At 29.5% G+C, this 13,915-nt stretch overlaps 1 protein-coding gene across 1 annotated transcript in view; it reads left to right on the top strand.

Moving 5' to 3' along the window:
* LOC142331272 (uncharacterized) overlaps nt 1–11,214 on the top strand; it is a 56,741-nt gene extending 45,527 nt beyond the window's left edge. The window contains exons 3-5 of the mRNA XM_075377050.1: nt 2,574–2,766; nt 7,040–7,213; nt 10,928–11,214. Of these exons, the coding sequence (XP_075233165.1) occupies nt 2,574–2,766; nt 7,040–7,213; nt 10,928–11,133 (573 nt within the window). The 3' untranslated portion in view covers nt 11,134–11,214. The remainder of the gene's footprint in view (nt 1–2,573; nt 2,767–7,039; nt 7,214–10,927) is intronic.
* Nucleotides 11,215–13,915: the final 2,701 nt, after the last annotated feature.

Below are 13,915 nucleotides of genomic sequence, written 5' to 3'. Positions count from 1 at the left end.
AAAAAATTAGGCTGGGAAATCAGATGGTCATGATGAAATTTTTATTGAATCAATGAAAGCTGTTACAGAGAGGAAAATACGCAGTGGAATATTATGGAAAGGTAAGCAAAAATATTGAAAAGAGTTTTGGAAACAAAATCAGGAAAGCAGTGGAGGTACAGTTTGAGGAGGAACTACATTCTTTTCAAAAAATAGATCCACAATCAACTTGAATTTCGCAGTAAGAATTTTGATGTTAAAGAGATGGAAATTTAATAAGAATTTTGTGATTATGTCTCTAGATTACAGATGCCAATGAAAATGTGCTGAGAAAATTAGTGCAAAAGTCATTGTAAAGAAAGGATGTTGGAAGGATATAATAAAATTGGCCAAGGCTATGTAGAAAAGAAAAAAGATATTCCACATCTATTTTAAGTTAAAATTCACTTGAGATAGGAAAATGTACTGTCACTGCTTTTGTTTACAATGGTGACAGATGATCGTGTGAATAAATCAAGATAAGACAGGGAAAATTCACACAACAGCCATCCATCTTCTTGCTAATGAAATTATTGCAGGATGTGAAAGTAAAAATTTAGTCTGGAGAATGGTCAGTGATTAGATGAAAGGTATATAAAATGGGGTATAAGTAAGTAAAGAAAAGAATAAGATGTTGAAGATAAACAAGAGAAAAGAAAAAACAAGGAGGAAAGTTAAAAAACCAAATTAAATTCTTGAAGTAGTAAACAATTAAACATATTTTTGCAATGAGCTGATAGAGGAAGGAAAGACTGAAAGAAGCAGACTACAAGAAATTTTTATTAGAGTAAAAAAAGAATTATAAGGAGTAATGAAGTGCAAAGGAAATGTAAAGATCAACTTTACACCAATATTTTGATAAGAGTGCAGAGGCTTGGGTTACAAGAGAGTGGAATGCATGGAAACTATATAACCTATGGAAATAAAATTTCTTAGAAGCATGACAGGTAAAACAAGAGAAATGTAGAAGTAAGACTCTCAAAACACAATGTTTTGAAGTCATCGAGAGAGCAAGGCTAAGACGGTCTAGAACATTAATATGATAAGAAAAGAAAGAACAATGTTGGACTGCTAAGTAGGAAGGAAAATCAAGTTGAAAGAGACAAAGAGATAGATTATGGAAATGATGGCTAGATAAAATTTAATGACTTTATAAATAGGGGAGTATTAAAAGATAAACAGATATGTAAATAATTTTCTTTAATCATGTGGTGAATGACAATTGAAGAGGAGTGTTGAGGAATAAATCAAAGATGTGATCTGCAGCTTTTTCATATCACTAGAATCATTATTTACTTTAAAAATACTTGTATTTTATAATTAAAATCAAACAGATAAGATATCGTCAATAAACATCAATTGAACAAACTTATCATTTTAAGTTCATCATGTTAAGAAGTTTCTGGTCATTAACTAAATCACATTTATTTTTTTGTATTTATAATTTGTAAAGTTTCCAAAAAAAATAGTTTCCTAGTCATGAGATATCCCTAAATTTTTAAAATTATTTTAAGTCTGTCATTCCATTCCCTCTTTTAATATGTAAATATTCAGTAGTAAGTGAAATCTGGATAAATTTATTATTTTTGCATGTTTTTATTTATTTACCATGACAGAAATAAAGTTAATAAAAATTATTTGTTAACAAAACAGAACAAAATATACTGAAAATACACAGCAATAGGATTTGATCAAATTCACACTGTGAGTGGGATCATTAGCAGAAGTTGAAACTTGGGCATACTCTAGAACATTTCAGAAATGAAAAATAATTTTACATTTAGATTTGTAACAAATTTTTGTTAAGCTTGAAAGCCTAGTCTAGAGAGTAGTGGTAAATGATTGGGACTCATTATAAATGGTGATATTTCAAATGAGAGCAAAGATAACTGATCCTGAATTCAGTTTTTGGTTAAGGATGATACCTGATTATTTTATTTCTCTAACTTTAAGTGGTGAAAAGCACTGACCAGGCAAATCAGGTGTTATGACAATCAACACTGTATATTTTCAAAGTTTATGTATCAGTAGGTCAGCCATAGGAGTATTGTCAAAAAGTCATGTTCTTAAAAGGAAAAGGAATCTTATTTAGGTTTAAGATAAATATAATGTATTTTTAAATGCATTCATAAATTCTTAAAATCACCGATTACTACATGCATATTCAACCATTGTTATGTATAAACACTATGCACAAGATCAGAATCAACTATCACCAGTTAGAAACAACATATATAAGGATATCCAAATTTTACCACACAGGATGTGAAAGTTAACTGAATTTGCTCAAATAGTATGAAATCAATAAACAAATCTGATGCAAAGATTTATAAAAAAGGCGTGCATGCACACACACACAATGAATATATTATTTGATTGCATACTAAAATGAGCTCTAACTACTTTAAGGTGGGTACTGTTAAAAGTGATTCCTGAAATGATTTAAATCAATTCCATTATGCTGATAAGAAAAATAATATTTAAATTATTTATGTTTGAATCTGTATAGTTCTATTGTATAAATAAAAATTTATAATTTATTTATTATTTTGCAGGTCAAGTATGATTACAGATATGCAATAGATGACTCTGTATCTGGTGTTATAAATGATAGATGGGAACATCGAATAGGTGAATTTGTTAAAGGTGCTTATAGTTTATTGGAACCAGGAGGTAAAATAAGAACTGTTAATTATGAAGTAGATGGCAAACGAGGATTCCATGCTACCGTACACACAACTAATCCTGGTAAGCAGCCTAATCTTATGATAGAGCACTCACACACATTCATGCAGGTCCATACATGCATGTGCACCAACACACACATACACACAATCACACAAAACATTTAGTGACTTAAATTGTTATTAAATTATTAATTGTTGTAATTGTTAAATTGTTGCTTATCATGTAATTTTTTATAAGACTGTGAGTTTATATAACTATTTTATTAAATAATGATTTTATGCTACAAAACATAATTGTAGACTATTTATAAATGAACCTCTGGTTGGATGTTACAAACAAACTGGTTTTCATAGCAACATGGTGCATGTGCAGTAGACATCAACTAAGCTTAAATATCGTCACACATTCAATCAGTCACCATTTTGTTCTGAAATGCTTGACTAGTACGTGATGAAATTTGGAGAAGATTGCTGCAGATCCTACCAGTAGTGAGGTACGTAGTGTCATTAATTTTTGCAAGCAGAAGGAATATCTGTAGCTGAGATTCACCATCAGTTGTGCGTAATTTACAGTAATAATGTAATAAGTGAAGATTCTGTGAGAAAATGGTGATCACATTCAGGGAAGGGAGAACTAATGTGGACAATGTTGAAGGAAGAGGATGACACTCCATTGTGAGCGATGTACTAATACAAAAAGTGAATATGCCATCTGTGATAAATGCTGCTTCCCAATTACTGAATATAAGTGAAATCTTTCCTCCACACAGCAGAATTATTGCAGATAGATTGGCTTTTAAGTACTGTGCATGATGGGTACCAAAACGACCTACAAATACCAAAAATAATGAAAAGAATGGGAGCAGCATTGAGTTTTCTTTGGCAATACAACAATAAAGGATGTGAATATCTTGACAATATTGTTGTTATTTGAGTCGAGACTGGATTCAGTTCATAAAAATTTAGACAAAAGAACAGTCCAGACAGTGAAAAGACAATCTGCTATCACTTTTTGACAAGTACTTTAATTTGGGCAAGGACTATTTTGAAAAGTAATATAAGTATGCAACTTTTTTATATAGTAATTATTTTCAATTTATTTTGCTTATTTTTATTTATTCAACTGGAGGTTAAATTCAAAACAGCTTTTGTATTTGGATGACTGAAAAAAATTCAGATGTTCCTCCTCCTTCAATTTAAACACATGTATAAAATTTGCAAGTACAGCTTCATGAATATTAATCCCATCACTGTTAATAAATTCTACCAGCATTTGACAAAGGTTGTTATTCTGAAAGATGATATGAATTTAAGTAATCAAATTTATCAGAAACTTTGGCATTGTTAATCAAACACTGTGAAGCTGACTACATAAGAAACTAATATTTTATAACTTCTCTTGGCTTGTACTTTTATTAAATTCACCTTATTTTCATTATACTATTTAATAAATGGTTCCTAACTTTAATATGCAAAAATTTAATAAGAAAAGTAATTTTAACAAGAAGGAAATGTGTTCCTTATAAAGTTTGAAGAGTTGAATACTTTTTTCTCTCATTTTCTGCTTACAAAAAAAAAAATCATTTGTTAGTATATTCCAAATTCAAAACAATAAATTAAAAATGTATTTTACATTACTAAAAATCTGAATGTTACTTCTGTTACCAATAGTACAGTTGAAACTGTATCTCAATGGGAAATATGTTGTTTTATCTACAATTGCAACTACATCAGGCAGGCAACATAATAGAATTTAAATTTTGCAAATTAATCATTCATGAAACAGCCATTACATAAAAACCATGAGTAAAAAGCTCTCACTGGAAAGTACAATGAGAAAATATCAGTTAAGAAGATAATCAAATAATTTTTTCTTGTGTACGTCACAAGACTGTGGAGCTGAGTTGTGTTAAAAAGTAGTAACCCACCGGGTTACTAATTTTATGTCTACTTTTACATTTACGTCTTTGCAAAACAGCTGATTTCAAAGTCGAGAGTTCCAACCTTCAAATCCTAGTAAAGGCAGTTACTTTTATGTGGATTTTAATACTAGATCGTGGACACTGGTGTTCTTTGGTGGTTGGGCTTCAATTAACTACACATCTCAGGAATGGTCAACCTGAGACTGTTCAAGATTACACTTCACTTACACTTACAGATATCATCCTCATTTATCCTCTGAAGTAACACCTGATGGTGATTCCCGGAGGCTAAACAGGAAAAAAAGGTTAAAAAGTACTTAAAAGGGTACTTTTTAATTCAGGAAAAGTTCGTATTTCAGAAAAAAGTTTAATAAAATATTGAAATTGCTAAGGTTAACAGAAATATGATTGGTCAGTAAAATACAATCATCCTCAAATTTAAACCATTCTCATAAAGTGAGGTATGCTTTAAACTCTGCTAAGATATAGTACCCCAGAAATAGTTCTGGTCGATCCAATTTCTTATACTTGATTCAAGCTATCTTAAATACTAGAATTTTAACTGCTGAGCTTTAAAATTTACTAGGTTTCTTTTTCAGTTTTAACAGTACAGTATTGATTACATTATGATAATTTAATATGTAATTCAAACAATAAATCTAAAACAATGATAACAGTTAACAAAAGCGAAAGCAGTTTTGGAAATAAAAAAAGTTAGATAACATTTCAAAAAATACAAAAATAACTCAATTTCCATTATGTCATCTCCTATTTAGTTAGCAGAAGAATTTATTTCTTTCCCAGTATTTCAAAAAAAATAATAATAATACTGACCTATTTAAACAAAATCACTCCTCTTGAATGACTTTGTAGGTAAATTAGTGTTTTTATTTCCCATTGATACCCAGGAAGTTAATATTTGTATTTTAAATATAAAGAGTAAAGCTGAAAGTGGATATTGAATTAAATTTGGATGAAGTATAAATGAGTGTGGATGAAGTGGATATTGATGAAATTTCTTCCCAGTATTTTAGAATAAGTTGCAGATTTTATTACTGTACTTACAAATTAATTAATGAATCTTTCATTAACGGATATTTCCTAACTGTCTTAAGATTTTTATTATTTTCTTCCTTAAGAAAGTCTCAGCATTTAATTTACAGATATAGCACAAGTTTGTTATTGACTACATTTTCTTTAGTATTTTAAAAAAACCGACTTTTAACATTTCTTGGAAAAGCATAACACTCACAAATTTTCAAAATGGTTTTAAGGAAAATTTATCAGATATACCATTTTCCAGTTTTTAAAAAATATTTTATATTTAGTAAATAACAAAGATTTCATTTTCAATTTTATTGCAAAATCAATAAGCATTTGATTTAATTCCACATTTTTTATTTAGTTCCATCATATTATCAGAGGAGCTGCTTACAACTGGTTAAAGTCATGCATTACAGACTGTAAATCGGTAGTAAAAATTTCATGTTTTGACAAAATTACATGTGTAAATTCCAGATCTTTACTTCCAAATAAAGAAAGAAAATAATTTCCCCAGTCACTAGCTGTTCTAATTGTTTATTAGTGATGTATCTCAAGACCAAAAACCATTCATGGTTACCATCATTTCAGATGACACAACTGTATCTATATTCAGAAATAATTATTTAGAGAAATTGAAAATTCTACATCAGCATTTCAAAAAATTACTCACTGGATGAATTTTAACATACAACTTTAAATATGGATACTGTCACATTGTGCTTCTCAGGCTGATGTATGTCATAATTAATTTGCATGAATAGAATTTCCATTAATGATAAAAATAATAACTCAGTTGCCCACAAAGCTAAATTTCTATGCTTTATAAGATGATACGGTCTTGTGGAATGATCAAATTGATTTCATTTGTAATAAAATCAAATGGTTCTGTTTTACTTTGAAGTAACTTTATAAAACACTAATCTTGTTTGCATTATTAAATATTTATTATGCTCTCTTATATTTCCATATGAAGAACACATCTCTTATGGCTCTCTCAAAAAGACAGAACAAATTGTCAAGATACAAAAATAAACTGTGAGTTTATAGTTTTAAAATTACTTTTTACAGTATACAAATACGTTTTACTGAAATCCCTTGAGCTCAGATGTTTTCTTTTCTTGTCATTCGTGCTGGAAGCATAGTGAAGTATAAAAATGTCCAGCGACACTATTGAAGTAAAAACTACATTAATCTATTACATTTATTTTCAACAGACAAAAATTTCTAATCATATCATATTTATATGTATGAAATAGTGAGTTGTGAGAGTAAATAACAGTATAAGTTTAACCTGAATAAATTGCATAGAACCTATATGAATTTTAAAAAGATATTTTTTAACAATATAATTTTTTTTTTCTTTTAAAGCCAATCTACTACTGAGTAATCAACAACTAGAGAAGTCTTATCTGTTACATCCTGAACCACCAATAAATTTACGTACAAGAGTGGTACCTCCAGTCTTCGATATTTTGTACAAAGACCCCCAGACTGTACCTCCTAATTATCATGCAATTGCTGCTGCTACTTACAAATACCATAGTGAGTATTGCTCATTATTTAATAATATTATTATTATTATACCTCTTAAAACCTGACTAAATTATTTCATATATAAACATTACTAACGTTAACAATTTAGATTCGGAGTAACAGTACAAGGTGAAAAGATAAAGACGCTACGATTTGCTGATGATATAGTAATTCTAGCCGAGAGTAAAAAGGATTAAGAAGAAACAATGAACGGCATAGATGGAGTCCTACGCAAGAACTATCGCATGAAAAAAAACAAGAACAAAACAAAAGTAATGAAATGTAGTAGAAATAACAAAGATGGACCACTGAATGTGAAAATAGGAGGAGAAAAGATTATGGAGGTAGAAGAATTTTGTTATTTGGGAAGTAGAATTACTAAAGATGGACGAAGCAGGAGCAATATAAAATGCCGAATAGCACAAGCTAAACGAGCCTTCAGTAAGAAATATAATTTGTTTACATCAAAAATTAATTTAAATGCCAGGAAAAGATTTTTGAAAGTGTATGTTTGGAGTGTCGCTTTATATGGAAGTGAAACTTGGACAATCGGAGTATCTGAGAAGAAAAGATTAGAAGCTTTTGAAATGTGGTGCTATAGGAGAATGTTAAAAATCAGATGGGTGGATAAAGTGACAAATGAAGAGGTATGGCGGCAAATAGATGAAGAAAGAAGGATTTGGAAAAATATAGTTAAAAGAAGAGACAGACTTATAGGCCACATACTAAGGCATCCTGGAATAGTCGCTTTAATATTGGAAGGACAGGTAGAAGGGAAAAATTGTGTAGGCAGGCCATGTTTGGAATATGTAAAACAAATTGTTAGGGATGTAGGATGTAGAGGGTATACTGAAATGAAACGACTAGCACTAGATAGGGAATCTTGGAGAGCTGCATCAAACCAGTCAAATGACTGAAGACAAAAAAAAAAGAAAAAGAAAAATGTTTACATACATTATAAACATACTAACATTTTTGGTGGACAATTTTAATAATCAAACTGGTTACATCAAATGATAAAAAAATGAACGCACAATTTCCTGTCTAATATCTACTTAAATGTCAATAAAAAAATAAAATAGCAAGGAGTAAGTAAAAACCATAAAGTAAGAGTAAATAAGTAACAGGTAACAAAAAAGAGAGTCACAAGAAAAAAAATCATATTCAAATTGATTAAAAATAGTCTATTATTCATAATCTAGAAATGATAAATTATTTTAGTTTAAGTTTTAAAAAATCTATATATTTTGTCACATCATCACATTTAATATAATATAGATAATTTTCATGCTAGTTTAAATTTACCTCACAATGACATAAAACGTGCAGAATCAAAAATAAGATTACCATTATATAGGAATTATTTAATGGATGCAGTAAGATATCACTAGATAAAATGAAAAAGCCATACTATTATCTTGGGTAGGACCAAGATAATAGTATGGCATGGTAAGGAGTAACTTCTGAAAATTTTCAAGGCAATGCGGGTATCTCTGATTTTGGTGTAGCATCTATTGCGTTGATACAACAGACAACCAGTCACTCTGGCATACTGATTTTAATTGATGCTTCAGAAACTGAAATCAAAGTGCAATTAGAATAACCACATAGTCTCTGTGACAGGGCAAGTGGCTTGACAACCAATTCTTTGACATCAAAGACATCATATTTGATCAACATATCAAAAATATTAGATATATTATAAATTTATCAAATATGTAAAAGGCAAAATGACCACACCATAGAAAGATGCAACAGAATCCTGGCACAAAATAATACGAGAAAATTCTCAGCAATTATTATGTGAGTTACCTACATACTAATCCACAAAGATTAATAAGCAGATAGATTAGTACCCACCCAAATGCTAATCTTACTATTCAGACTTCTTCAGAAGTAGACTAAACATGTAAGCTTTCAGACCATTCATGAAACCATACCCTGACCACCTGGTCTAGACTCAATTGTGTGCATTTCATATTATCTTGTAGGTTGAATAACATTGAAATTTGAACAGGCTAGTGTCTAACTTGTTCAGTTAAAAACATGACAATGAAAAGTTTACAAGGAGGAAAATACACTAATCATATACATATCAAGTAATCTTTAATCTCATATCAAGTAAGGAAGATATACGTACATAATGAGCTTGAAATGCCGCAGCTGTTGTTCATTAGGATATATATAAAAAAAAAGGTTAAGAAACTAATTTCAATGTACAAGTTCCTGCAGTACATATTATTAGCATTATTTTTAAATAAAATCTTTATAACCTGTTATTACTTGATCCCATTTTTGCTAAATAAGAAGCTCTCACTACTAAAATATTTTCTATTGTGTAAAATCAAAAATCACCAGTATTAATATGAAAATAGAAGTATGAAATGGAATCAAACATCTTAAAAATCATTTTAACATATGAGTATTTCAAAATTAAATAACTGGTACAAACAGATATAAAAATGTCTGTATTAGACAAAGAGTGCAAACAAATCCAAAGAAGGATATAGAAAATCAAATTAATATATATATATATATATATATAAAATGGAGTCAATAAATCTATTAATATTATTATTTTTATTATCAGATGTCCATCTGGGGAAAAGGAGTAAATAACTAAACCATAATCCAAACTTCAACAATGCTTGGCAGAATTAGGTCATATAAATTATGTTGATATGTACCAAAAAATGCTGTAATAAAACAAATCTAAATTACCATAAATACTCAAAAGCTAACTAATCCAACAATTTGATGTGGCTAATCTATATGAAGATTAAAATAAAACTTAAAATCATGTTTTGAGTACCATGATCGAACTATTTTACTAATTGGAGAATAGCAGCAAACTGACCATTATTCTTCTTCTTTATGATCGTGTCCATTGTCAAATTTTGGTAATCATCTGGGTAATTACAACTTTGCAGCAGAACTGAATAAAGATCTGGTTGATCTGAAAAATTTCTGTCTTAAACTCTTCAACCATTTAATTTTCCATCGACCTGGATTTCAGTTTCTTATGATTTTCCATTAAAATATGAGACATGATAGCTGAAAATATTTCTTCGAATGTCTCACCTCATGTATCAAGTACTCTAGCTTTTTCTTTTTAATAATCTCTGTGCTAGTATCCAGTACTTTCAGTACATAGTTACTATGAACCTTAACTCTCTAACTATCTTAAAGATCGGTGCGATAGATCCACATCTCAAATGCCTCAATATAAGATTCAACACCATACAACAGCAAATAGAAGATATAGCAATTAATCAATCTCTTCTTAAACTTAAACTGTGACCGCAGATGTCATTCTTAGTTTCCAAAAAAAAACCTGATCTGGCTTTTTTTTTACTCTTTCTTTATGTCTCAGTGATCTCAATCTTCACTCAAGCAATATTTCAAACACACTGCTAGTTACTTATAAGTAATTACTAAACAATATTTTTAGACACAAAAACTTGTAAAACAAATAACAATGATAATAAAACAACATGAAAGACAAGAAACTGATTCTATTTTCATGTTTAATATCCATTTTCTACGCACTTAATAATTTTCTCTAAACCTAACTTATAAAGGGGTATAATTCACCATGAGGATTGGCTCCTATTATTCTTTACTCATCTGCCTGTGCTATTATAATACTGTGAAATCTAATCATTAATTTTTTTATTATAACTGTAGTATTTCTTTCATAACTAATTCATCATTATGTTTCAGGTGTTCAAGGCAATGAGTCGAAGAAATCTGTTGAAAACAATTATAATAAGAATTATTCTCGCCCTAACTTTTCTGGCAACAATTACAGTATTAATCAAGGGCACCGCAATCATCGAAGTCAACAGCCGAATCAAAGATACAAAACGTACAGCAACTATAATATAGATAATTATAACAATAAAAGAAAAGTTCTTTACTCATTTTAAAAAATTGTTGAAGATAAAAAATTTTTCTAACGATCATTATTATTAATACCCTGAAAGGAGATCTATCCATTAGAAAACAATGATTATAAGAAAAATACTCAGAATATTAGTCTACGTACTTGCAGTACTTGCACAGATGATATAAAGTACAACTACCCCAATCAATTTTTTCTCTATGAAAATATGTCACTATTCAATAAAATACTGGCATTTCATTTATTAGAGCGGGGGTGATTGAACGAATCTAAAGTGATGGTTTCAATTATTAAAAAAACAACAACAAAGAAATAAATTATATTTTTTTTCTTTTAACAGAAACAGAAAGTCAATTTTTTTATGCACAAAATACCAACAGTATATAGTAAATTTTTCTGTTGAAGTTCAATATTTTTCCCAAATTTATATTTATTAGATCATATCCTATAATTAGAGAAAACAAATTATTTTTAAGAAAACATAAGGTCTCTCAATATCATTTCTTATACCATAACAAAACATCAAAAGACTGAGATATTTTAAGATGTCTCTTACTTCAAAGTAACAGACATGGGATGTAAAGAAACCTTCAGCCAAGTCCTATTCCACTTGTGTAATATGCAGCTGTACATATCGGCTGAGATGACTTTTATACTCTAAAGAAAATTTTGTTTGTATAACACAGTCTCAAAATCTGTACTCTTAAAATTAGTTGTTTTTGTGTTTATAAGAACTGACACAGTATTATTTGAAATAAGGATACTTTTTTTAGCCTCTGGGACCACCATTAGGTATTGCTTCTAAGCATGAGATGAATTGGCAATTTTAAAGCATGCGAAATGCCATGCCTGAACAGGATTTGAACCCAGGACCTCCAGATGTAAGTTCATGACGCTACCAATTGTGCTATATTGGCCAACCTGGCTTATTTGATCTAAAATAAATTAACCACTAGTAGAAATGCACTTTTAATTTTTATATCTTGTCTAGTTTATCATGTAATATATATTGTGTATAAATAATTACATTTTTTTACTGTTCAGTACATAATAATAAAAAATTATAGAATGATGTCAGGAATGGATAGATATGTTACTCCTATGGATAAAAAAAGAAACTGTCCTGGTATTTGACTGCATTGATCAAGGGAAATCAGTTAAACATTGATGAGAGAATTACAGAATACACAATTAATTACAAAATAACAAACTGATATGACAGAAGTGCATATTAAATATTTAAAATATAAAAATTGAAGTAGTGTTCGGGTAAATAAATGAAGATATTAAATAAGAAGAATAATAACAAATTAATTCACAATTTAGAACATGTTAATGGAAATTACTTGAGCATATACTTTTGAACATGCTGGAATAAATGCAGAAACTCAGATTTAAAAAAATTCAATTAGCATATTTAAAAATTTATGGACACAATAATATTTTCCCTGTAAAAGAAAATGTTTTAATTCTATTTTACTATTTTAAAGAAATTGATGGCAAATTTTAAAAAATGGTTTTGTTTTTATTCAAATGGCAACAGAAGCACAATAAGATTGCTTCTTGTAAGCCCAAGTATTGTGCTAAATTATACAAAAACAGTTCTGTTGTCTGATATGATTGAGGTAAATATTTGTAGTTTTAAAAAATAAGTGACTAATTCTTTTTAGCAAAGATTGCTTGTACATAAAACACAATAATAAGCTAAAATTTGTAATTTTCTAAATATAGATGTGCAAGATTCATACTTATAGGTTTCAAACAATGATCTGACACTGGATTTTTATATCTTGGAAACTCATTCTGACTTTTTGAGGGAGCCCCAAGAGATGACATTTTACACTACTTCAAATGGAAATATATGTAAACATATGAATGTTTAATAATGACAAGATTGATGCTCTATTGAGGTGATTCAGAGCGAAACAGATAAATTGTTATCTTGTTATATAAATTGTTATAATCAGCTTTGTTTTATGTGCAATAGAAATACTATTGTTAACATTAATGGGATGTATGCAACTGTTCTCAGTAACCTGCCAGGTTGGTCTAGTGGCTAAACTCATCATCATAAAATCAGCTGATTTTTGAAGTCAAACATTTTAAGATTGAATCCTTGAAAAGGCAGTTGCTTTTATATGAATTTGAATGCTAGACTGTGGATAATGATGTTCTTTGGTGGTTGGGTTTCAATTAATCACACATCTCCAAAGCAATCAACATGCGTCCGTTCAAGACTACATGATTATAGGTACAATCACACTTATATTGCACTATGTCTGGAGGGGCTATGTCAGGCCTGGCAAGCTGCTAGCAATGATTGCACTGCTAATATACACACACACACACACACACACACACACACACACACACACACACACACACACACACGCACACACACACACACACACACACACACACACACACCCAGGCCCAATAGTAGTGGAGAAAACAAACATGTAATTTTTAATAACTATTTATTTTATAATTACATGAAATTTTTTACAGGAATGAGGTTTTAGTACAAAGAAATGGGGAGACACTTATTTTGGGCAGACATGTTTTGATGTTTTTAAAAAAAATAAGTATCAAAAAACTACACTTAAACACAAAAAAGGAATATACTGAAATAACTCCTTACTCAGGCACCAGAAGTTTTGTGCCAATCATTACACAAAACAAAAGATTAAATAATTTTCAATATTCTATTCTTGTTATATTCCAGATGATTCAGAACCACTAGATTGTACGGGATGAAGTTTGACTTCACCAAGAATGAAAGATTTAATTTGTTGCCTTCATAGTTT

The sequence above is a fragment of the Lycorma delicatula genome, chromosome 10 (genome assembly GCF_047948215.1).
Source record: "Lycorma delicatula isolate Av1 chromosome 10, ASM4794821v1, whole genome shotgun sequence".
Classification (NCBI taxonomy): Eukaryota; Metazoa; Arthropoda; class Insecta; order Hemiptera; family Fulgoridae; genus Lycorma; species Lycorma delicatula.
This window is presented reverse-complemented; position numbering and strand designations above follow the sequence as displayed.